Source organism: Carlito syrichta, unplaced genomic scaffold (assembly GCF_000164805.1).
Source record: "Carlito syrichta isolate Samal-C Ts95f unplaced genomic scaffold, Tarsius_syrichta-2.0.1 Scaffold169247, whole genome shotgun sequence".
NCBI classification, from domain to species: domain Eukaryota; kingdom Metazoa; phylum Chordata; class Mammalia; order Primates; family Tarsiidae; genus Carlito; species Carlito syrichta.
Genome location: NW_007113343.1, coordinates 900,154 through 927,312, shown reverse-complemented (window position 1 = coordinate 927,312; position 27,159 = coordinate 900,154). Strand labels below are relative to the sequence as shown.

Here is a 27,159-nt window from a genome sequence, read left to right as displayed (position 1 = left end):
CTGCACTCCAGTCTGGGCGACAGAGTGAGACTCCAACTCGGAAAAAAAAAAAAAAAAATCCTAATGAGATTTTTTTTGAAGAGATAGTCAAGATTATTCTAAAATGTATATGGAAAGACAAAGGAACTAAAACAGCCAAAAAGATTTTGAAAAAGAATAAAGTGGGAGGACTCAGTCTATCTGATGCCAAGATTTACTATATAGCAACAATGATCAAGACTGTGGTGTTAGTAGAGGCATAGACACACAGATTAATGTCACAATAGAGACCTACACAAATATGCCCAACCCATTTTTGAGTAGGTACAAAAGTAAGTCAATGAAGGGAAAACAGTCTTTTCAAAAATGGTTCTGGAACACTTAGATATCCAGAGCCCAAAAATAATCTTCAACGTAAGTCCTTACCTCATATAAAAATTAACATAAGTGTGGATATAAATATAAGTGAAAAACATAAAGCTATAGGAGAATATCTTCTCAGAGCTAAGGTTAGGCTGAATTCTCAGACTTGACATCAAAATCATAATCAACAAAAAAGTTAATAAAGTGGACTTCATCAAAGTTTAAAATGTCTACTCTGTAATTATTCTGTTAAGGATTAAAGGTTACAGACTGGGAGAAAATATTTCAAACCACATAATCAACAAAGGTCTAGTATCGAGAATGTATAAAGAACTCTGAAAACCTAGTAATAAAAAAGCAAACAATCCAATTAGAACACAGACAAAAATCATGAAGAGACATTTCAATGAAGAGCATAAAGAGACTGCAAATAAGCATGTGAAAAACACCACTATTAGTATATTTAACCACCAAATGTAAATCAAAACCAAATTGAGATATTACCACACAGCTTTCAAAAAGGCCAAAATAAAAAATGCTGGTAAAGATGCACAAAAACTGGATCTCTCGTGTTTTCCTGTAAAATGGTACAGCTACTAGGCCTGGTATGATGGCTAAGCCTATAATCCTAGCACTTTGGGAGGCCAAGGTGAGGGGATAGCCTGAGCCCACGGGTTCAAGATCAGCCTGGACAACTTGGCGAGACCACATCTCTACAATAAATCAAAAAATTAGCCAGGCGTGGTAGTATGTGCCTGTAGTTCCGGCTACTTGGAAGGTTGAGGCAGAAGGATCGCCTGAGCCTAGCAGGCTGAAGCTGGAGATGCTATGAGTGTGCCACTGCACTTCAGCCAGGGTGATGGAGTGAGACTCCAACTCAAAAAAGAAAAAAAACAAAAACAAAAAGTGGCACAGCTACTCTGGAAAACAGTTTGGTAGTTTTTTTAAAAATTACATATGCAACTACCACACAACTCAGCAATTGCACTTTTCAACATGTACGATAGAGAAAATAAAAATTATGTTCACACAAAAACCAATACATGAATATTTATAGCAGTTTTATTCAAAATAGCCCCAAACTGCAAACAACCCAGATGTCCTTCAGATAAATGGTTAAACAAATTATACGATACCATGGAAATTCATGACCTGCCTGGACAACTTGGCGAGACCTCATCTCTACAATAAATCAAAAATCAGCTGGGCATGGTAGCACGTGCCTGTAATTCCGGCTACTCGGAAGGTTGAGGCGGAAGGATCGCCGGAGCCCAGTGGGTCAAGGCTGCAGTGGCCAGGAGCGGCCACTGCGCTCCAGTCTGGGTGACAGAGTGAGATCCAACTCAAAAAAAAAAAAGAACAATATGAGGGATCCTTATGAAGAAAATCTATATCTTGACTGCATCTCTGTTAATATCTTGGTTGTAATGTTGTAATATAGTTACCATTAGGGGAAACTGGGTAATGTATACATAAAATAGTTGTTTTATTTCTCACAACTACAAGTAAATCTATGATTATCTCAAATGAAAAGTTTAGCTTAAAATATAATGTCCATCTATTCTACTACTGGTCTACTCTTTCCTAGAGACCTTGGAGGTGAGGGAAAGAAGGGTACTACTGAGAATGTACAGCCAAATGCTAGTCCTCATGCTGATTTATAAACCCAATTCATACCACAGTATTAGAAAACTCCAAGTGGTATGAAAAACTCCAAGCCAAGAATTACACTGAAAGTGGCTCTACAATAGTAGTGTTCCTAGGTACCTGACAGAAATTATCACAGATTCTTTCTGAAAGAACCCACCTATATTCCAGAGTGAGAATTCTTCCTACAAAAATTATTTTTTGGCAGTAGTGGGAAACTGTCAAGGGAGGGGGATGGGATTGGCAGTTGAGGGAAACTGCTAGGGGAGGGAGGGAGGGGCATACCTCATCAACAAGGGTACCTGCATAATCAATGTTTGTATACCTAACCCTGAATTGTACCCCACATCTTTACAATAAAATAAATTATTTTCATGACTATAAGAAAAATGAACAGCTCACAATTTCTTTTAAAAAAAAATCACTATGTACATAAGAAAACATGGTACCATGAGTGAGAGTCAGCTTAGAATAAAATACAGCAGACAACATAAAAACTTCAATATTAAAACTATCAGTTATATTATAAATTAAATGTTTGATATGCTTCAAGAAATAAAGAGGTTCAAAATTATGAGTAGGTATTAGCAGGCTTTTAAAAGTACTGAACAAAATTCCTAGGAAAGAGTAATAGAAATTAAAAACACAAAGTTTAACAGCATATTTTAGATATCTAAAAACAGCATTAATAACAAAACTAAAGAAACTTCCTAAATTTCTAGTGACACAGAGATGTAAAACATTAGGGCATTAGGAGACAGGAAGGATACAGAAAGAAGACCTAATATACATCCTGGAGAAGAGAGAGAAAATGAAAGAAAAAGGAATATTTAAATAAACAATCACTAAGAACTTTAAAGAACTGATGAAAGATAACAATCTAAGATTCAATAATTTCAACAAATCTCAAGCACAGTTAATTTTTAAAAAGAGAATTTAAATGTAACCAGAGAAAAACAACAGATTATCTTAAAAGAAACAACAATCAAAATGATAGCTGATTTCTTACAGCAAAAAAATGGAAGTCAAAAAGCTGGAGCATGATCCTTTCAATGCTGTGAGAGAAAAATGACTGTTATCCCAGAATGCCATAAGCAGCAAAAATATCAATCAGGAATATGAGGAATGAGAAAAACAGATTTATTTCACCAGCAGATCATCATTAAAGAAAATCCTAAAAAAATTTATTTTAGAAAAAAAGAAAAATGATCCCAGGAGGAAAGTAAAATCCTGATCTAGATGACTGTGGAGCACACCTTATTTCTATTAAGTAATTACCACAGTACCATAGCTTGTCTACCGCAAAGACAACTTTGTAGAAAACCCAACCCCAACTCAGTGAGACAATTAGCTGATATACTGACAGCTAGTCAGAGGAACAGAGAGACTCTGCGTATCTAATATGAAACAGAGATTGTTAATGGATTTCCATTTTTAAAACCTATCACTTGCCCTCTCCTGAGCCTTGAATCTTATACTCACCTATTTCCTCTGCTCTGGATCTAGTTCCCTGCTTGACAATAAAATTGTTACTCAATGTTTAATCTTTGGTCACAATGTTTTATTTTCCCTCTAATAAAGTAATGAGACAGAAGAGAAATAAACAGCTAAAAAATTAAACTCAAAATAGATTAAAGACCTATATGTAAGAGGTAAAGCTATTAAAAACTTCGAAGAAAACATGGAAAAACTCCATGTCATTGGATTTAGCAGTAATTTCTTGGATATCACACCAAGGCAACAAAAGAAAAATAGATAACAGTCTTAATCAAAATTAAAAATTTTGTCCCTCAAAGAAAGGGCTATCAAAGCAAAAACACAACCCACAGAATGAGAGAAAATATCTGCAAACCATGTATCTTATAACAGATTGATATTCTGAATACATAAATAATTTTTATAACTCAAAACCAAAAAACTCAACTATCCTGATTTAAAAATGGACAAATAACTTAAATAAACATTTCTTCACAGAATACACATAAAATGCCAAAAAACATACAAATAGATGTTCAACATCACCAATCATCAAAGAAAAGGAGAGAGAGGGAGAGAGGGAAGGAGAAAGAGAGGGTAAGAGGGAGAAAGAAGGGAGAGAGGGAGAGAGAAAGAGAAAATAAATAACAAGTGACAGTAAGGATGTAGAGAAATTGGAACCCATTCCCATTGCTGGTAGGAAAGTAAAATGGTACAGCCACTGTGGAAAAGTTTGATGGATACTTAAAGTCTGATGGTTACTAAACACAAAATTACTACAAGATCCAGCAATTCCATTTCTGGGTATATACTCAAAGGAACTGAAAGATTCCCACACTCACCTGGCTTTAACAAGAAATCCACTGCCACAAGGATGGTACCAAAGAAGACAGAGTGAATAGACAGAAGCTTCATCACAGCCCAGTGGTAAGGAGTTCACTCCTCACTTCTGTATCAGTGGAGGCCACATGGAGAAAAACAACAAAGTGCCCCTCATGGAGAAAAACAACAAAGTGCCCCTGTCCTTCCAGCCAAGCAGGTGTCAGCAAAAGCTAAAGGGAAGACTGAATCATCCCCATCCAGCAGTAACAAGGTACTCTCCTCCACCCCAACTTATAAATAAAAGCCAGATGAGGAAGCTTGACTTCCACCCCACCTTGCAGTAATGAAGGAGTGCCCCCTTTCCCCTCCTGGCATGGTATCAAAACAAAAGATTTACATAAGACCCATTCTCATCACATAATACCCAAAATGTCCAGTGCATAATCCAAAATCATGTGTCATAACAAGGTACAGAAAAATCTCAACTTGAATGAGAAAGACAACAAACAGATGCCAATAGCTACTGACATTATGTGACAAGGATGTTAAAGCAAGCCATTGCAAAAATGTTTCAACAAGCAATTATTATTATTATTATTATTTGAATTGGAGTCTCACTCTGTCACCCAGACTGGAGTGCAGCGGCCGCTCCCGGCCACTGCAGCATCGACCTGCTGGGCTCCAGCGATCCTTCCGCCTCAGACTTCCGAGTAGCTGGAACTACAGGCACGCGCTACTACACCCGGCTAATTTTTGATTTATTGTAGAGATGAGGTCTTGCCAAGTTGCCCAGGCACATCTCGAACCCGTGGGCTCAGGCAATCCACTCACCTCGGCCTCCCAAAGTGCTGGGATTACAGGCTGAGCCACCGAGCCTGGCCTCAACAAGCAATTATTAACACACATGAAACAAATGAAAAAACAAAATCTCTGCAATGAACTAACAGATAAAATAAAACAAATTAAAACTAACTAGGTGAGTTCAACAGCAAAATGAAGATGACAAAAGAAAGAATAAGTGACCATGGCAATCAAAACAACAGAAAGTATCCAATATGAACAATAAAGAAAAATATAGACTTTAAAAAAATGATCAGCAAGCACTTGTAAGACTATAACAAAAGTAATGACATTCTTGTCATTCAAGTCCTATAAAAAAAAAAAGGAGAAAGAAGGCAGACTTGAAAACTATTCAAAGAAATAATGACTGAAAACTTCCAAATTTGGCAAAAGACATAAAACCTACAAACTCAAGAAGCTAAACAACCCTCAAATAAGCTAAACCTAAAAAAATCCAAGTCGAGGCACATCATAAAAAAACTCCTTAAAAACTAAAGACAATGAGAATGATTTTTTAAAGAGGAAGAAAAAAACCCCACCTTACCAATAAGGGCAAAATAATTCAAATGACAATAGATTTCACATCAGAAACCACAGTGGCAGAAGGAAGTCACACAATACTTTTTAAGTGATGAAAGAAAAGAGCTGTCAACCCAGAATGATATACCCAATGAAAATATCCTTCAGGAATCATGAAAAAATCTTTAGACGCACAAATGAAGAAAAACTACATTTGCTGCCAGCAGACGTCTGTCCTAAAAGAGAATGGCTGAAAGAAGTTCTCTAAATAGAAATAAGAATGCTAAAAAAAATCTTTTATTAAAAATGTGATATGATTATTATATTTTACAATGTGTAAGTATGGTACACACAGAGAATGGGAAATTATTCAGCCTTTAAAAAGAATTGAGTCCTGGTACATCCTACAACATGGATAAACCATGAGGACATTACACTAAAATAAAATAAACAAGTCATAGGACAAACACTATATGAGATACCTAAAGTGTTAAATTCATAGAGACAAAAAGAATGGTGGCTGCAGGGGCTGGGGGGAGGGAAGAAAGGGAAGTTATTTAATATAAAGGGTTTTGTGGATAAATGATGGTGATAGTAGCACAATGAGAATATACTTACCACTGAAATCTACACACTTAAAAATAGTTGAAATGATAAATTGTGTGTTCTGTATATTTTACAATTTTTAAAAATAAAAAACTTTAAAAAATTAAATAGCTTATTACCATAAATTTGTGAAAGTGGAAAATTTACCTGCAAACTGCGTTTTTGTGCCTGCATTACAAACACATACTATGCAAAGTTATATTATGAATATGAGTAAATAAATATATGTATATATAAGCATAAATTTCTACAACTCAAAGAATTTTATTTATTCAAAGAATTCACATGACTTGAGTGTATATATACAAACATTTAGAGATAAACAGATATAAGATAAATACAGATCTCATTCATATGTGTTTGTGTACATATTTCCTAGCTCCTCCCACTGACAGGGACTGGAAGCAGTGACAATAATAAGCACAATTAATACCCACATCTTGGTTTCTAAGTACCATTCTCATAGAAAAATATAGGTCTTTGTAGAAATGGCTGATCTCAGAATTAGGGCAGAGAAATTTTAAAAAGAACTTGAAATATATTATACTGTCAAAAAGCAAAAGCTCAAAGAATGGCACACATGTCAAGAGGACATACGAATCAGTTGAAAGGGATCTCACAGGCCAAATCTGGAATAATTTTAAACCTTAAAATAAACAAATGATTAAGTCAATGTAGAAGGTAACATTAAAAAGATTGTTACATAGAGTGGGAAATAATCAAATGACTAAGAATGTATCTGTAGATATTCTGAAATTTTTAAATAAATGTCCCATTTCCTGAAAAATATTAAAATATCACTAATGGGCAGCAAGGATTTTAAATGGCTATAATTGGCTTAATACTCCTTAAGGACCCTTTGGAAAAACTGATTTTCAGTACTTAAAACTCGCTTTGTTTACTTAAAATCTAAAATGTTAGCTACAGAAGTTAATTGGCAGAAAGCTGTGTTTTTAAATCAAATAAAGTTCGATTTTTAAAAAAATCTGACTGAACTTTTTATTCAGTGTATTTGTAATTTTCAGCTTAGAAGTAAATATGTACATGAAAGAGAACTAAAGTAAAGACATCATCAAATTTGATATGACTCAAGGTGTAATATATTAGCCTTTTTTCAGTTTTAAATTTTGAGCATGAAATTGTTGATCGTTTTTATTTTTAGGATCTCATGCTTTGAATGTTTTCATTTTAAAGCAGATGAAAACTGAAGCATGATTAAAATATACCACGTTTCCCATGACTCATCTAATTAAAAATCAAATCACATTTCTAAACAGTCAAGCCTTTCTAATAAATCTCTGTGAATCATTATAATCAGAAAATGATGCAAATTACATTTTACTAACATAACAATTCAAGACTTTCTTATTATCTATTTTACCTTCAAGCCCATTCCCACTAGTACTCCTCTACAACTTCCCCTAAATGGTTCATTCTTCTTAGTCCTAAGGTGATGGGAGGAGGGTGGATGATGATACATTCACTGCTTAAGGGACATGGTTGTATGATATTTGGATGATGGATACCCTAAAAGCCCAGGCCTCACCACTACACAATCCATGCATGTAACAAAATTACACTTGTACCCCACACATTTATGCACATTTTGAAAAAAAGAGAAATCTTCTTAGCCTTAGTTTTTTCGCCAATGTAAATTATATCCAGAATATTTTGTTGTATGCTCAAATTTTTCAAAAAATTTTATTTCATATATCTAGGATCTGCATAAGCTTTTAAATATATAGTATATTACTTATCTCATGCTTATATATTCAAAAAAAATATATCAAAGGATGTGAGGACAGTGATCAGGAATATATAAACACATCAGAAAACCATAAAGATACAATATGAACAGGAATAAAAACCACAATGTGTACAGTAAGAACATAAGCAGATTATTATGCGTAATTCTGCTTAGCTAAGAAACGAAAATAGTTATTTTAAAATCTTTCCTACTAAAAGCACATCACAGAAGCAGAAAATCTAAGTCCTTTACAGAATCATCTATGCAAAATATATTCACACAGAAAAATAACTTCATAATGTGTCATACGGCTGACACTTTATAAGCACAAAGTGTGCTCTTAAAATTTTTAAGTAAGTTTCTAGAAAATGATTTTAAACCAAAGCTTTGTAAACTAATTTTAAATTGTGAATGTGTTTAGTGAAATAAGGGCTTCTACCATTTAAAGGAAGTTTGATAATAATCACTCTGCTTTAATTTCCTTTCTAAATTCAAATTTTTGTAAGTTAAATTATTGTTTAAAAAGACTGTTCTAAAAGCTTATTTCAAATATTAAAAAAAAAGTAGATACCACTTTAGTATTCTAGTTAAATACTAAGTCTGTGATAAACTAATTTATATTAATAGTTGCATTCAATACGCCATGGCACAGATTTTTCTGAAAATTAAATTAATAAACATGTTACAACATAAATTGCATGTCAATATCTTACAGTTGTTTTTCGGTTATACAGCATAAAAACACTCAAGTTATAAAACATAATTAGGCTGACTTGGATAAAGAATGCTTTTAACATTTTGTAAAAATACATATTTTCATACCTGCCTCTATGTTCTAGTATCTCTCAGGCAACTGTATTCTATTTTCTTTGAAAATAGGCACAAAATAAGCTTCCAAACCCTCATAGCCTTATAATTGGAACATAAATATAAAAAATTTTTGATCCTATATAACTTATTCTTAGTTGTTGCAACAAATTACATCAAGCACTCATTTAATTAGTAGGAAACTAAAAATCTAAAATTTCAGAACTTCAAAAGAATGTAGTGTATTGTCTACTTAACAATTGACATTTTGACAATTAAAAGCCAGTCAATCAGATGGCTCATCACATGTGACACAGAATTATACTTAAAGTTGGATGGGGTACGTGCCTAATGAACATTTGTACACCTAACCCTGATTTGTATCCCACCTCTTTAAAAATAATAAAAATAAAAGAAAAAATTAAAGTTGGATGAACCTCTGAACATCACATCAAACTCCTTATTTCACAGATGAAGAGAAAGAAACTCAGAAACCCGAAGTTATTTGTGCAAGATCACATTTGAAAGAAGACTTCTAAGTAATAAAGGCCTTCTGATGACTTTATAGTGTGACATGTTGTAGCATTAAAATTCTATTGCCACTATTTTCCTCTCACTTCTGTCCTAATATTCTTCCCACTTCTGTCTTATTCCTTTTATAGTTGTTCTAGTATTGGCAATGGGTTACCCACTAATAATACGCTGTAGGTTTCTAAATTTGGAAACTAGAACTATTCTCAGGAGGCTAAATAATACTCCTTTTACTATTTCTGTTATCTTTATTTTTGATTACAGCTAAGATTTCCTCTGTAAGTAGGCTGTTGTTGACAAGCCATGACTCAGCTTGTGAAACAACTGACTTGTTTGTAGGTTTCAAACGTTCTACTGCATTATTACCAAATCAAAGGGGCTTGTTTATATTATCCTGTTACCATGCATTTTATTTAAAGGCATGGATAATAATTCTAAAGTAAGAATATTATATTCTTATTATATTGTGAACATGAAATCACACAATTGAAGACAAATGTTAAATTACTTAACACTATTCTAAGTTACTTAACACTATTTAAAGACTGTTTTTTTGGCTGTTAGAGTGGTCTATGGAGGAAGAACAATATACAATAGGGTCCAGAGATCTAGGGTGGAATCCTGAGGTCAAGGTGGCAACTTTTCTTTTAGCTGTGTAATCCTATCATTTAACTTATCTCTGACTCTCAGGGTCATAAAAGTGAATATATCCTAGTTTTTCAACTATCAAAAGAATTTCTTGAAATGCTCTATAAATTATAAAATAGAATCATACAATAGAAAGGTACTATTATAGAATTATCAGTTATCATCCTTAAAATAGATTTAAGAAATACATATAATTATTTTGTAGAGTAAAATTTATATTACAATTTCAAGATTGAAATTTTCGAAAAGTTATCTTTTAGGGGGGTACAAGTAAGGGAAGTTTCATCAGATGAGGAAAATCTGCAAAGATCTTTGTTTCTGATTACATGGCCTCACAAAGTTTAAAAAATCCCATGGAAAAAAAGTTTATATAGATACAAAATTTGGAGACAAATCTTATATCTTATATGGTCTTTTCCCTCATTTAACAGAAGAAAGAGACAGAAGGGGGGGAGGGGAGAGGGAGGGAAAGACCCAGAAAGGCCAATTAAGGCAGTCAAACCATTGAGTTTTCTGATTCCCAAACCACTATCCTATACACCAGACTATGCAAATCCCTTTCTCAAAGAGCCTACAAAATTACCAGTACCATTCAACACTATTACCTGCTTTCCCTATGTAAATCACAAACTCCTTGAGAATAGACAGTTTTTATTCCCCCCTTTCCTATCAGTACGGAGCAAAATCTTAAACATATAATACGTGCCTAAAGTATGTATGTTAATTAGACTTAATAAAAAACCAGTCTTAGCCGGGCTCGGTGGCTCAGCCTGTAATCCCGCGCCTTTGGGAGGCTGAGGTGAGTGGATTGCCTGAGCCCGCGGGTTCGAGACCCGCCTGGGCAGGCGAGACCTCTACAATAAAATCAAAAAATTAGCCGGGCGTGGTAGCGCGCACCTGTAATTCCGGCTACTGGGAAGGCTGAGGTGGAAGGATCTCCGGAGCCCCGCTGGTCGAGGCTGCGGTGGCCGGGAACGGCAACTGCACTCCAGTCTGGGCGACAGAGTGAGACTCCAACTCAAAAAAAACAAAACAAAAAAAACCAGTCTTAAACACATGAGGAGATGCTCTACATCATTAGTCATTAGGGAAATGCAAATCAAAATCACAAGGAGATACCACTACACACTTACTAAAATGGTTCAAAAACAAAACTAAACTAAGAAAAGAACAACTGATAATGCCAAGTACCAACAAAGATACAGAGCAACTCGAATTCTCTTACACTGCTGACTACTAGAATGCAAAATGGTACACCCATTTCGGAAAAGTTTGGCAGCTTCTTGCAAAGTTAAACATACATTTACCATATGAAGACATACATACACCCAAAAACCTGTCCACAAATACTTACAGTAGCTTTATTCAGAATCATCAAAAACTGGAAACAATTCAAATGCCCATCAGCTGGTGAATGGATAAACAAATCGTTGCATTCAGCAATTAAAAGGAAGACTACTGATACACAGATGAACGCTTTGTGCTAAGTGAAGGAAGTCCCACTCCAAGTGCTATGTGCTATAGGATACTACACTCTATATGTAGCATACAAAATATTACATACTATATAGAAACATATCTATATGATATTTGGGAGAAGGAAAAATATAAAGACAGAAAATAGATCAGTGGCTGCCAAAGCCTAGCAGCAGGTGAAGGGGACCAACCGTAAGAGACAAGAGAGGTCTAAACTTTTTTGAGGTGATGTTTATGATAGTAGTTATACAATTAGATATAATTGTCAAAATTTATAAAGTTGTATATCTTAAAAGGATGAATTTTACTGTATGTAACTAGGCCTCAACAAACCTGAATTTTAAAGAAAAATCTCACTCAAGCTCTTTTATTACCTGAGACCCTAAATAACTTATTGAGTCTCTATGGTCTTGGTAGCTTTTCTCACCTAGAAAATAGAGAGGCTGTGATATCTAACTACTGCCTCCTTTCCAGTTACTCAATTGTAGAAACATTTTTGTGTCATGTCTACTGTTCTTAGAACTCCTAAAATTATATTTGTGTGATATTAACAGTAAATAATGTAAAGATAGATATTTCAAGACCTGTGAATTTAAAATGTCACAACTAAAGCAATATTTCTCAGATGTCTTTTAATAAGAGATGTGGTTGTTAGGTATCTATTTTTCACCAATTCCCATCATTATCACAGAGCACTATAAAAAGATATAACATAATAAGTTAATCAACCTAGAGTAAACTTAAAATTAAAAGCAATAAAATTAAAATACCTAAACATGTAAAAGACAAGACACTAGAAAATGAAAGAAATGTATACAAATTCATTGATAGATTATTTGTATTTACCAAAGTAATATACTGTATCTTTTAAGAGACGAGTCATACAAAATTCTACTTTTTAATGCAACCTGGAGCTGGGGCTGTAGTCCAGAGCTCCTCTTGATTAAATTTATTTTTATCAAATAAAAATTATTTGGAGTATGGGGGACATGCTTAAGAATCTTCCTTAGGAAGATTTCATCAATTCCCACATTCAAAACATTCTTTGTGGTGCCCTTAGTCACTGCGCCACTACTGCCACCACCAGAGTCCTCACTGTCTGGCACAGTGCCACCCTTAGCTTGCTGAGCTTCAGCCAAAAAGAAGGGGTTAATCAGGGAGTTCTCTATATTATGGCTCCTATGAAGCCAAATGCCCACAAAAAGGCCAATGGTAAAGCACTCAGGAAGCACCTAGCTACAAAAGCCACTCACAAAAATACGGCCCATACTAGTAAGATTAAGTAGCCAAATCATTACAAGTCTTGTTTTGTGGCTCTTAGTGAAAATCAGAAGTTATCAGAAGTACACCCAACTTCTCACTTGCAAAGTTCGCTTCTAGCACCAGTTATGAGAACTTTAAACAGATCTACACTCTCGGAGTGCAGCTACTGACACTTTTCTGGAGGCAAATGAGGCCTATCTGGTTAGCCTATTTGAAGACACTAATCTCTGTGTTATTCATATCAAATATACAACATTTATGCCCAAAAAAGGACATCCTGCCAAAACCACTCCTAGGTAGAGAGTAGGCCAAGATGCACTATGATAGGATACGTTTCATTTTCAAAAACCAGTAAAGTACAGTATCTAATTATATTATTGCAAATGATGAAAACAAGTGAGAGAATAAGGTATTATCAAATTCCTCCCCACTTCGGTGTGTATGTAAACTTTTAGTATCAATGAAAGGGACATAAAACATTCATGCAAGTAACAAATGTTTCTGTGAACAAGTTTTGGCGATTAAACTTTATAACAATTATAAACAAATCTGCCAACTTTTTCTAGGAAAAAAAAATATTTCTTGCCCCCTAATGTCTACACAGTAAAAATCTAAACTTTCTCAAGACATACAAAACCTGTGGAATTTTTAGACATAACCTGCTAGAACTGTCCTGTCTTACTCAATTCCAAGTGTCCCATGCCTCCACACAATTTTTTGCTGCTTCTTTAAATGTATCACTAACTTTTGTGTTTTTAACATTATTCCTTCCAACTAAAAACTCGTACCTTCCTCTTTATATAACAATCAAGTCATCCTTTGTGATAAATTTTACATTTTCACAGAATCCTCTAGATCAGGAATATCCAACCAATGGCCCACAAGTTGCATGTGGCCCAGGACAGCTAGTAATGAGGCCCCACAAAATCTTAACATCATGTGTTTTCTAGCATGTATTTTCTTCATGATCCCATGGGTAGTTCCATTTTTGAAGTTCACAATCATGCTTTATTCATGACAGTGCTTTTTGGCAACCCATACATTTGTGAGCAGCTATTTTCAATTATGACACATGAAGAGCAAAATTCAAACAAACATTTCTGACAAGCACCTTGAGAACTCACTAAGAATTGCGACCAATTCCATCAAACCAGATATTGATAAAGTTAGTTTTACAAAAACAAAGTTTCCCACTAGTTTAACATTATTCTCATAATTTTATATTATATAATAAAAGTATAAAAAAGTAAAAGAAGTCATATTATGTATATACACTAAGTATATTATGTAATTTATGTGCGGTCCAAGACAATTCCTCTTTACTCGATGCAGCCCAGGGAAGCCAAAAGTTTGGACACTCCTGCAAGCTGTTTCCCCCTTTATGGTTTCACTTAACTTTGTTAGTATACATTTGTTTGGTTATTTGTTTGTCCTTCCATTAGACTAGACTAGCATTTAGAACTGGACTGGGTTCCTTATTCATCTTTGAATCTCTAATTCATGACAGCTACTATCTCAATGCTTAACTGAATAAATTCTACAAAATCAGGAGCCACAGAAATCTTCAGAAAAAAAAGTATATTCATAATTAAATAAAAATAGGCATCATGTGAAACAGGATATTTATAGTCAAAGTAGAATGCTTTGGTTATACTAGAAAATTTCACTGGATTCATAAATGAGGGTCATGGTTTTCCAAAAGTTAAACCTATAATCTTACCAAAGGTACTGGATTCACTGTATATACAAAGATTTAAATTCTAAGCCTTTTTCTTAATTATGTCACTTAACAGCCCTTATTTAATTTTACTCTACTGGAAAGCCACTTATATTTATTTATTACACTAATATTTGGAAGATTCTGCAATTCTTATAGTAGTCTACTACACAGCATCAAATCTAAAGCACAATCAATAATACAACCAATAGGGATAAACAGTCTATTCTATCGATGTTAACTGCAGAGTTATAGAAAATTAGAATCATCAGGCTGAGCGCGGTAGCTCATGCCTGTAATCCCAGCACTTTGGGAGGCAGAGGCGAGAGTATTACCTGAGTCTAGGGGTTTGAGACCAACCTGAGCAACTTGGCAAGAACTCGTCTCTACAGTAAATTAAAAAAAAAAAAAAAAAAAATTAGCCGGACATGGTGGCACATGCCTGTAGTTCCAGTTACTTGGAAGACAGAGGTGGAAGGATTGCCTAAGCCCAGCAGATTGAGGCTGCAGTGGCCAGGAGCATGCCACTGCGTTCCTGCCTGGGCGACAGAGTGAGACACTGATTCAAAAAAAAAAGAAAATTAAAATTATCAAACTACCTACACATACTAAACCAATTTTTCTCAGGAACCCATTAGCTTAAACAACTCAACTCTTAATATTTTGACTCTGTTACATGTTCCAGTTCTCAATTAAAGCAATAATAATGTCAAATGTAACAAACATTTATGATTAGTGCTACAAACATTATGATATGTGGGTAGCTGGCAGGTTGTAATCAAAACTATAACTTCAAACCACTTGCATCTAACTAAAATATGATTTCATTTTCACTTAATAAACAAATATTTATTGGACAGCAACAATGTACACCACCCTGTGCTGACCCCTGGGGAGAACATAAGAATGAAGGTAGTAACAGAAGGTAGTAATAGCTAGCATCTACTGGGTGCTTATTGTATGCAAGACATGTTACAAGTATTAACTCACTTAACCTTCCCAATAATACTAGGAGGTAGTTATAATTATCCCTATTTAACTAAGGTACTGTAAGATTAAGTAACTTGTCCAAGGTTACACAGCTGGTATTTGAATCTACAGACTCTGGCTTTGGTGTCCTACCTTTGAGGAATCTCCAATCTAATAAAAGTGTTAGATCAAATAACTTAAAAGTAGAATTTTTTCAAATGCCAAAAGAGATGTGCTATAGGATTCCAGGGTTAAGAATATGCAGTCAGGTTAAGAAAGGAGAACCAAGTCGGGCTCGGTGGCTCAGCCTTTGGGAAGGTGAGGTGAGTAGACTGCCTGAGCCTGCGGGTTCGAGACCCGCCTGGGCAACTTGGCAAGACCTCATCTCTACAATAAATCAAAAAAATCAGCCGGGCATGGTAGCGTGTGACTGTAATTCCGGCTACTCGGAAGGCTGAGACAGAAGGATCACCAGGGCGGCCACTGCACTCCAGTCTGGGCAACAGAGTGAGACTGCAACTCGAAGAAAAAAAAAAAAAAAGAAAGGAGAACCAGAAAAATTTTCACATGGGAAGTAAGAAGGACTGAATTTTGCTGGCTGGATGGGATTTTAAAAGCATGTTTTAAAGAACATCAAAATTCAAGATATATATCTCAATAATTTTCATAAAAACTGTAATCTCTCAACAGTTTATATCAACAGTTTTACATAAATGAAAATACTCATATTCATGGCTACTTTATGTATGCATATTTCAGTATAGTTCCATCAAAAGAAAATAGGACAATTAGTATTGTTCCCACACGTACGACTTAGTAAATCAAAGTATTCAACAGGGCAGCAAGGAGACATTTGTTTACTTACACTACACCTATATCCATTCTTTCTTATACTATTCCAGTAGAAAACCAGGCTCAGGGGAAAAAATGTTCTTTAAAAATCTTGATGTGAAAGACATCATATTTGTCAATCATTTACCATCATTGCCAAACACAAACATTTCGCCAAAGACTTTTTTTACAAAGGAAAATGTATGTACGTTAGATAGTAAGCAGCAATATCTGAAGAGAAGACTTTAAACTCTGAGTAATACATCTCATAAAAGAATATGCCTCTGCATATCATGAGATTTAAACAAGTTGATCAACCGAAGAAGGTCTTTAATATCAGTGAATTTGTTTTAAAAGTAAGTATCTTTTGGAACTTAATTTATAATAGGTATTTAAACATATATTTAATGCTATGTTTTTTGTAACCCCTATTTTCTATACAGTCTTTTCTTTCCAATTTGGGCTAACATGGTACTCTATTATTCTGAAGCTGAAGAACCCCCTCTCCTCCAGTATGGTTAAAAAAAATTACAGTACCTGGGCACTAAGCCAAAAAAATTTTATGTGACTAGTCCAAAAAAGGAAAAATAAAATTTTTAAGAGGGGGCCAGGCTTGGTGGCTCAGCCTGTAATCCCAGCACTTTGGGAGGCCGAGGTGAGTGGAGTGCCTGAGCCCGCGGTTTCAAGACACGCCTAGGCAACTTGACGAGACCTCATCTCTACAATAAATCAAAATGAGCTGGGTGTGGTAGCGTGCGCCTGTAGTTCCAGCTACTTGGAAGGCTGAGGCGGAAGAATCGCCAGCTGGTCGAGGCTGCAGTGGCCGAGAGTGGTCATTGCACTCCGGTCTGGGTGACAGAGTGAGACTGCAACTCAAAAAAAAAAAAAAATTTTTAAGAGGGAAGAATCCTAATTACTCAAATAGTAGTTTTCATGTAAAGTCAAAGTCTGCCCATTTTAAACTCCTTGAAAACTAGATGACAAAATGAAATACTTCATAGTATTCACTCAGGGCAAGGGCACAGAAGTGACATATGAACATGTATAGCACATCTGGGGAACAGCAACTAATGTAGTGGAATGCAGTCCAAACAAAATTGGCTTGGGGCACGAGACAAAAACATTAAGTTGAAATTTCTGGTCAAAGAGGATAGACTGAAAAATAAGCATTTAGCCCTGATTCTCCCAAAATATTTCTAAAACAAGAGCAAAAAGATTTTTGAAATAAGAAATAGTAACACAATTTTAAATATTGGAAAGCAGAATAAGTGTAATGACAATTATACCTGAGAAGGCTGGAATCCCTTGTTAGCCTACAGGAAAGCCAAAGACACTTGGCTTATATTTTACATTTAGTATACCAAAAGACCACAAAACTCCCTGGAAAAGTGGTTGACTCCAGGCTTGGGATAGGGAAAATACAAGATGGGCTGAAGCATTACATTGTGCCATAAAGTAAGAACGTTCTCAAAAAGCAAGGGTAAGCACAGGAGCCAACCAGAAAGCTCCCCACAGGCCAAAATTGAAACAGCCTGAGCAACTAAATAAACAACGATAGTATTGAGTGATACTCCAAATAATAAAATAAATATACAGAAGTTCATACTGATATAAATAAATAACTAAGTAAATAAATGGGGGAGAAGGAACAACTCCTCACAGAATGCCAATGAGTAAATATAGAAATAATGAGGGAAACAGAAAATCACTATTATTATGCCACAGTAATAATCACTGAAGACAAGATCCACAGATGGATGATAAAATTAGTGTACAGAAATTTAAGAAGAAACAGGATATCTATACAGTCTCAAAGTATTTAATTGTTTAATATGTTTTCCTTTTTAAAAAAAAAAAAAAAAAAAAACCTCTCTGGCTGAATGATTTTAAAGCAAAGTATTCAATATTTACTAAAGGGGAAAATAGTAACTTTATAGTGGAGAACCTAGCAGACATCATTTTAACCAAGTGATCAAGGTTAGCATCAGTAGTACCTATTAATATCATGTTCCCCATTCCATTCCCAAATTATGCAGAAAAGAACATGTCCCATCTGTGATATTCTACTCTGTAATTCATAAGCTCAATCTATTCATGGGAAAGCATCAGACAAACCCAAATTAAGGGCCATTCCACAAAACAGCTGATCAGTACTCTTCAAAAGAGTCAAGGTCATGAAAGAGAAGGAAAGACTGAAAAAATATCACATTTAAAGGAGACTACAGAGACATAGCAACTAAATAAAATGTGGAATCCTAAATTTGGATCTTAGAACAACAAAAAACACAACCATTAGTGGGAAAACTGACAAAATCTGAATAAATTATGTAGTGTGGTTAATAATATTATACTACAGTTAATTTCCTACATTTCATCTTTGTTCTATCATTATATAAGACATTAAGATAAGAAAAAGCTGAGTGAAGAGTATACGGAAACTTTGTACCTTTCCTGCAACTCTTGCATACATACATTAAAAATGAAAATAAAAGGCGTAGGAACTGCCATTTTTAGACACTCTGGAAATAAAAGTTAAGTCCAGACTACTCTAACTGAAGTCTAAGAAGCAGACAGATCCCCTAGACCCCATCTTCTGCTCTTTCTGACACAAGACTAAACAATCTTCTGGAGAGCACATATCAGGGTATATCTGGACTAGAGGGTACCATGCTCAACTGAATTTGAAAAGTATCATACTGAAAACTGGAGAATTAAGTAAGTTTATCTGCATTCTTGATGAGACCCATATCCCCTTCTCCTACTTAGTTCTCAAGCTTGTTCTCTCTTGGCAAAAGATCAGAAATTTCTCCTGGGAAATCAATCCAGCACAAGAGAAAAGATGAAAAGATGTGTCACTGGCTACTATGGTCTGAATGTTTGTGTGTCTTCCCAACCTCCTCAACCCACCACCAAAATTCACATATTGAACCCTATTCATAAATATGATGATAGTAGGAAGTAGGCCTTTGGGAAGTGATTAGATCAAGAGGGCAGGGCCCTCATAAATGAGATTAGAGCGCTTATAAAAGAAGCCCCAGAGAGCTACCTTGTCCCATTCCCTCATGAGAGGACACAGCAAGAAGGCACTTCTCTATGAACCAGGAAGCAGGCCTTCAAACACTAAGTCTGCCAAGCTTTATCTTGGGCTTCCCAGTCTCCAAAACTGTGAGAAATACATTTCTGTTGCTTGTAACAGTTTACAGTACCGTTATACCAGCCCAAAGGGACTAAGACTGGGAGTCTGCAAGGTAGTTATCCAGACTTATCACTCTATAGGGAAAACCATTACCACCCAATGGCAGAACTTCCATTCAGCATTTTAAGGCCTCCCTCTTAAATAAGCACAGACTTTCAAGTATCATCAGACATCTAAGGAAAGCAACTAATATGAAAGACAAAGCCCAAAGCAAACCAACAGAAAAAGGAAATTTGGAGGAAAGAAAAAACATGCAGACAAGAAAACAATAGCATTTCCTAAGAGGGCTAAGAAGCTGCATCCGTAAAACATATACAGAATATTATTTTAATTTTTTCAGAAAAAAAGAATGCTTGCAAATTATACATATTATAGCAGAAATAAAACCTTAGTAGAAGTGGAAGACAAAGTTGAGAAAATTCGCCCAGAAAGCAAAGAAAAAAAGAAAAAGAAAATAGAAAACAGTCAAGAAAATTAGAGAAACCAATCAGTAGGTCCAATACCTAAACAACAGGAATTCAAAAGAGAGAACAGAGAAAATGAAGGAGAATAAATCAAATAAATTATTTAAGAAACATTTTCCAGAACTGATGAGATAAATTCCAGATTGAACAGCCAGCAAAACAGATTTAAAAAAAAAAAAAAAGCCTTCCATAATACAAGAAGGGGACAAAAATTTTCCAAGCTTCTAGAGAGAAAAAATAAAAGTGCAAAATTGTGGGTAAAACTTGTTTAAGCATCTAATCTCAACAGCAACACTGAAAAATAGAAGACAGCAGAGTAATGCCTTCAAAATTCTGAGAAAACATTATTCCCGAATCAGAATTCTCCGCCAGACAAAATTAGAAAACAAAGAGGGGAGACAAAAACATTTTCAGATATATAACGTCTAGAAAAAATTATATCCCATCCAGAAAGCCACTAAAAGTAGTCCTTCAAAATGAGAAAGAAAAAAAGGAAAGTCAAGACATCAGATACAGAAAAAGGGGTCCTAAGGCAAGACAGACCTGAGGGGATCATCAAGACAACAGTGAAACAAATCCAAGATAAATAGCTGCACAGAAGTTCTAGGTTTAATAAGATCAGGTTGGAGGAAATCAAAAAGCCCAGGAACAGAGTTCTATACAACGCCAAATTGGTAAGTTTGAAGATAAGAGGAGATTTATACACCTAAGAGAGAGTTTGAGCAAAATCAGGGTTTCTCAACATCAGCCCTATTGACATTGTGGGGCTCCCTAGTTCTTTGTTATGGGAAACTGTCCCTGCACAGCAGGATGTTTGGCAGCATGCCTGACTTCCAACCACTAGATGTCAGTAGCACCCACCACCACTCTCTGCCCCTCTCCCAACACTGACAAATGTCCTCTGGGGAGAAAACGGCTCCCAGTTGATAACCACTTAATTAAATTAATAAGTATACAAAAAACTAAGCAAAGCAAAAATTTTTTAAAATTATTAATTCAGGAAAAACAAAATGGTGTACAGGAGCTATTTAACTCTTACAAATATGTACATGTATAACTTCGATAAAAATTAAATTTTTAAAAAATCAGTCGAGGCCAAGATTATTTCCATTGCCTACTAGTTAACGCCACTCTGATTTAGAATCAAACAGCTGTATAACTTTGAGCAAGTTACTTAACCTCTTTAAGCCTTAGTTTCTTCATCTGTAAAATGGGTAGTGAAGACTAATCGCTGCCTTAAAGGACTATTTTAGGGATCAAATAAACTTTAAAGCACATAAGTCATAATCTCATCTGTTTTGGAAAGCAAAACGTCTTGAAAAAATTATATCCCATCCAGAAAACCACTAAAAGTAGTCCTTCAAAATGAGAAAACAGAAGTTATGAGGAGTTATGAGGCAGTTATGAGGAAAATGGCTAGGAAAGTGCCTGGAAGCAAAGCAACCATTTAGAAGAGCTACATTTGAGTGAGAAAGTATGATAATTAGATTAAGGCAGAGCCATGGAGGGAAAGGCAAGGGTACATAGACATTTTCCAAGTGGTTAACTGTATGTGAGAAAAAGGGGAGAGGCAAAAAATTGTTCTAACTTAAGCAACTAAATAGATGGTGATGACACTAACTGAAACAGGAGAACACAAAGGATTGGGCTGTAAGAAGGGAAGAAGAGAAATAAGCTTGATGTTACCTATATTTAATATGTGGGTTCTAGAGTATAACCAATTACAGACATCCAGTATGCAGGTAGAAATCCAAATCTAGAAGAGAGGTCAGGGCTGGAGATGGAAATATGTAAATCACAATCAAAGGTTAAAGCCATACAAGTGGATCAGATTACTCAAGACAAATAAATAGAACAAGAAGAGAAGGGAAAACAAAACCATGAGCATAAAAAAATTACAATACAGTCGGGCTCAGTGGCTGTAATCCCACGCCTTTGGGAGTGGATTGCCTGAGTCCGCAGGTTTGAGACCCGCCTGGGCAACTTGGCGAGACCTCATCTCTACAATAAATCAAAAATCAGCCGGGCGTGGTAGCGCGCACCTGTAATTTCTGCTACTCGGAAGGCTGAGGCGGAAGGATCGCCAGAGCCCAGTGGGTTGAGCTGCGGTGGCCGGGAGCGGCCACTGCACTCCAGTCTGGGTGATGGAGTGAAACTCCAACTCAAAAAAAAAAAAAAAAAAAAATTACAATACAACACTATGCAAACACTTCAAAAACTACAGTCAGATCATCTCCATGTATTATATGAAAATAATGTATACATTCATTTTTTAATATGCAAAGAAAATATAAATATATCTCAATATTCCAGACATCCAGAAATATCAACTGTTAATATTTTAATATATTCCTTTTAATCTTTCAATGCACATAACCCTAAATTGTTCCCTTTTTCCTTGACTATAAGTAGAATCATATATAATTCTGCATTCAGCTTTTTTCACTTTATTAAATAAGCATTTTCAATGATATCTTAAATACTGACTTTAATTATTAAACACTCCAATTTATTTGAAACACTGGTGGGTGTAATTTGACAAACTTGCCTCTAACTGGTAAAAAAATCAACATCTCAATTTAAGAAAAGAGAGTCATCTGAAAAGAATCATCAAAACAAGAATGACCACTGCAGCACATTTCTTCAAGTGATTTAATAAGCAGAAATTAAACTAAAAAAAAATTCACTTGATGTGTCCCATAACTGATACTGATACTGATGAATGGACTTAATATCAATGTCTCTTTTATAGTTGTGAGGCTGTTGTGAAGCTCAAGTGAGTTAATACATACAAAGTACACACAACAATATCTGGCATATAAATAAATGCTCAATTAATACTGGTTACTACCATCGTCATCATTAGCAAATGCCAAAACCAGTTCCAGGTGGAAGTAGCATTTATTGCATGGAAAAGAGAGAACAAAAAACCCAGATATGGAATTTACATTTCTACTCTTTTTCTTTCATTTTTCCATCTTCTCTATATTTATATTCTCCATAAGCACCATTTTAACTATTGGAATGCAAGTATTCTTTTAAAAGGTCAGTAAATATATATCGTATCCTTAATTAAACTGTAAGAAACTTGAAAGAAGAATGATTTTTTTTCTATTCTAAGTTTGCCCTATATGAGAGAGTACAGTAATATGCACGGTGAGCTCTCAATAAATGTCATAAATTTTTATAAGTATACAGAATAATAAAATAACAACCAAATAATAATAAAATTGTGATGATATTAAAAGCAAGAGATCTTAAAACCAAAATCAACATACTACAATTCAAAGACACATAGCAGAATGCACAGTGAGGCGAAAAGCTTCACTGTTCACCACAATGAACAGACCACACTGTCTGTGCTTTCTGGATACATCAATTTAGGAGGAATACTAAAAATGTTAGATTATGTCCAAAAGAAGGCAACAGAGAAACAGTTAAAGCATTGGGGATGTTCAGATTCAGAATAGAAAGGGTTTAGCCTCCTGCTCTCCTCCCCCACCTTCAACGAAAAGTTATCCTATGGGGGAAGAGGCTTTAAGATTTCTGTGTTGTCCAGAGGCAGCTATCAAAAGATGAAAGCTAAAGAGATCTAGACTCCTCTCAACTCAAACAATAGATATCTTTTAAGACAAAGATGGATGTTACCAGAGATTAGTAATGAAGACATGTATGTATTCAAGGAAAAGTTAGAAAATAGCTTGTCGGTACTGCTGTGGAAAACCTTAGAATTACCAGAATTCTAAGTCTGTTTACAACTCTGTGACCACAGACCTATAATATAAAACCTACAGACAAAAACAAAAAGCAAAGAGAAGCACACAAAGATCTCTGCTGTCAAGGAATTCACAACAAATTATATATACAATGTATATCACAGTCTCAGACTATAATAGTGGTTGCAAAGCACTATCTATTAATTGCCAAATGAATTATATTCATATATCAAGGTTTCCTAAGAGGGAGAAGTTCCTAAGGCTAAAATAGCCAGGAAAAGGTTTTTAGAATAAGACATGGGGTACTTACAGCAAAACGTGTATGAAGGTTTTGAACGGGTGACAGAAGTAGGAGAGAGGAGACAGCACAAACAGAAGTGAAAAGCAAGTCAGAGACAAACCAGTTTGGTTACATTGAAAACTTGTTTCATGGGAGAAGAGATAAGCTGGAAGGGCAGGTTGTGGCCAGAATCAATTGCACTGGGCCTTGAATACCAAGCTAAGTAGTTTCAAATTTATTCTGCATAAGGTCTGTAGCAACACTCCACTCTCCTGGTGTAGCCATAGAAAACAGTAAATAAATGGCAAGCCTGGTCCCAGACTAAAATTTGAATTGCATATTATTTTCATGTGTTGCAGATTATTATTCTTTTAATTTTTTTCTTCAACAATTTGAAAATGTAAGAATCATGCTTAACTCATGGACCATACAAAAACAGGCTGTGAACCAGATTTGGCCCAGGGGCTTTGGTTTGCCAACCCCTGTACTACACTAAGCTGCCTCTTCACCAGTGTTCTAAGGTACATTAGTCCTTGAGTTTCAGGAACCAGAATAATTAATTATTCACTGAACAACTATACACACCCACACATGCGCACACACATCTAACCAACATCTAAATCTAGAAGGGGTCAAAGGTTCCCTATACAAAAGACCTCAAAAAAAACCCCTCTAGATTGTTGAAAATAACTCATTATAATAGATGCGAGAAATGTTTTAATTTTGTAATTTATTCTCACGTACTTAAGAGAGTTACAAACTATTCTTACAGAGCCTCTAAATTACATAGAGGGATCTATGACATAAGAGTATAATCTAGGTAGTTGTAGCAGGGGATATGAGTCCTAGTCCAAGTTCTGCCATTAACTCATTATTTGACCCTGAACAAACCACTTTCAATCTTCTGGATCGAATTCCATCAACTGTAAAGTGAAGGGGTCTAACTTACTAGATGATTACTGTGTTCTCTCTTAGCTTTAGCACTGTATGATTTTATTACTACTTAAAAAACTAGTCAGGGAACTTCAAAGATCAAACAAAAGTGCTAATTAAGAACACAAAAAAATAAGAGAAAGGCCTTAACTAAATGAATGTGCAGAAAGGACAGACAGATAGAAAAATGACCAGAAAAATGAAGCATTACTAAAATGAAGAACTTTTTTTTAACGTATCAAATACTACAAAAAATTCAAAGAGCAAGAGAGGCTAAATAAATAAATAAATAAATAAATAAATAAATAAATAAAGTCAATGAATTTGGTCATTTAAGAGATCACTGATGACCTTCAGGAACAGTTTCCAGTAATCCAGAAACAAATATGGAAGTGGAAACAACCACCTGGACAAAGAATATATCCCTCAAAGAAGAAAAAACTAGTTGGCTAACAAAAAAGGGCAATCTTAAGATATGAGCCTACCGCGCATGCTTCCAGGAATCATGAAAGGAAACAGGGAAAAGAATACTGAGGATGAGACTAAGGAATAGAAAATAAAGGCATATGGTCCAGAAAAAATAGAAAGAAAAAAAATAATTGTGATGAACTTGAAGCCTCAAAGAAGGGAGTTAGTCTTAAAGGAAAAGCATTTAATCCTTAAGCTTCCAAAACAGCAGCATGGCAGTGTAAGTTTTTAAACAACAGATATGTTTCTGCAAAGCTGGTATACCTATATGTTTTCTATAAGTCAAATTATCAGGAAAATAAATCTAATGTTGGATTTTTTTAAAGCAGAGTTCCACTTGTATTTTTTAATGGTCGAAAAATTTTTTTAAAAAAAGATTAACTTTGTTTTTTACAAGAATGAAAACCAGCAATGTGGAGCTCTAAGAGGAAGTACATATTTATACTTTTCTTATAGTACCTATCACCTCCTTCCTTGCTTAAGAGTTACTTATGTGGTAAACTACCTACTAGCCCCTAATTGAAGCTCAACAAACACTAGCGTTCCCATTCTTAGTAGCTTAGAAAGTTCCCAAGGCAATAATTCTGATTAATTCATCTGCTTATCTGCTTTGCAGAGTTGGTGATGCTTGATGAATAAATACTGACACATAACTCTGCCTTTCAGAACCTGTCCGTGCAAAACAACTATCACTGTCCATTTGATAAAGTTGGGACGATATTTGTATCATGTAGGCACATAGCCCTAATAATATCACTTCTGCATAGAACTTGCTTAAGTAGCAAAGAATTACTACAAAATAACTAAAAAGGCACACAAAAAAATTAAGACTCTGTAACGATCACTTATAAATATCAAGATTTCACTTATCTACCCTCAACCCTCTATTTAAGGTATATGACAAATAAAAATCTAAAGCATTAGCCCGATGGTCAGCCGGTTAAAAATACACGTTTGAATACGCCGAAGATATTTATAAAGCCAACAGAGATACTATTAATATATTGAAATTCACTGGCCAGGGCTGGATTTTTACCCTTATTCTTCAACTACTATTCAAGACAGCCAAGAAGCCCAGGATTCTCAGATCACTTGCTTTTAAGAATTTAAGAAGTCACTCGAATTGACATACACAATCTAACCTCAAAGAAAAAAAGAAAAAGAGTTTTAGCTCTCCGTATGGTAAGAACAATCACCTACCTCCTTCCTTGTCTGGCAAGTCCCATTTACTACTTTTTACTTTTCAACGATCTCCGGCAGGCCCCATCTAGGCAGGCCAGGAGTACTACCAAGTAACAGGAGTTGAAAAAAAGTCCTAACAGTTAACTCTGCCCTCCCACAGACCTCGCTTGGGTGTAGATTTCACAACCCCGAAAGCTATACGCGGCCACTGTCAAAACCAGAAGAAGCACCGTCACCCTGGTGTGCCCATCGGCAACTGTTTCCAGAATGCTTTCTTTGAAATGATCATCTCGCCTCTCTCCTCTCGGATCGACAAGTCCAATAAGTCCTGAAGAGCCCACCTTCTCCCCCCACGCAGGACCTGACTCTGTCCCGTCCGCTCCTTTATTCGTCCAGCCCCCACAAGCCCGAGCGGGAGGTCTCCCCGCCCCCCTGGATCCAGCGGGCCCCCCAACTCCTCGCTGCACCCACCCTACGCCCCCCGCCGCCTCCACCCACCTCCTCCCCCCCCCACAGCCCGGCCCGCAGCCGCCCCCGCCCGGGCCTGCGCTGCCTCGAGCGGCCGCAGGCCTCGGGCCTAGCCTCCCCCGCTGGCCCCTCACCTCCTTCGGGACCAGTTGGTTCTCCTCGCCGGGCACCATCGCTCAGACTCCGGCCGCTCCTCTCCGCCCAGCCGGGG

At 35.7% G+C, this 27,159-nt stretch overlaps 1 protein-coding gene across 3 annotated transcripts in view; it reads right to left on the bottom strand.

Annotated features, from left to right (window-relative positions):
- Positions 1-27,159, bottom strand: part of USP47 (ubiquitin specific peptidase 47) — a 118,886-nt gene extending 91,727 nt beyond the window's left edge. For all 3 annotated transcript variants that reach the window (XM_021709226.1, XM_008051259.2, XM_008051260.2), the window contains exon 1: positions 27,083-27,159. In XM_021709226.1, coding sequence (XP_021564901.1) covers positions 27,083-27,121 — 39 coding nt within the window. In that variant the 5' untranslated portion in view covers positions 27,122-27,159. The remainder of the gene's footprint in view (positions 1-27,082) is intronic.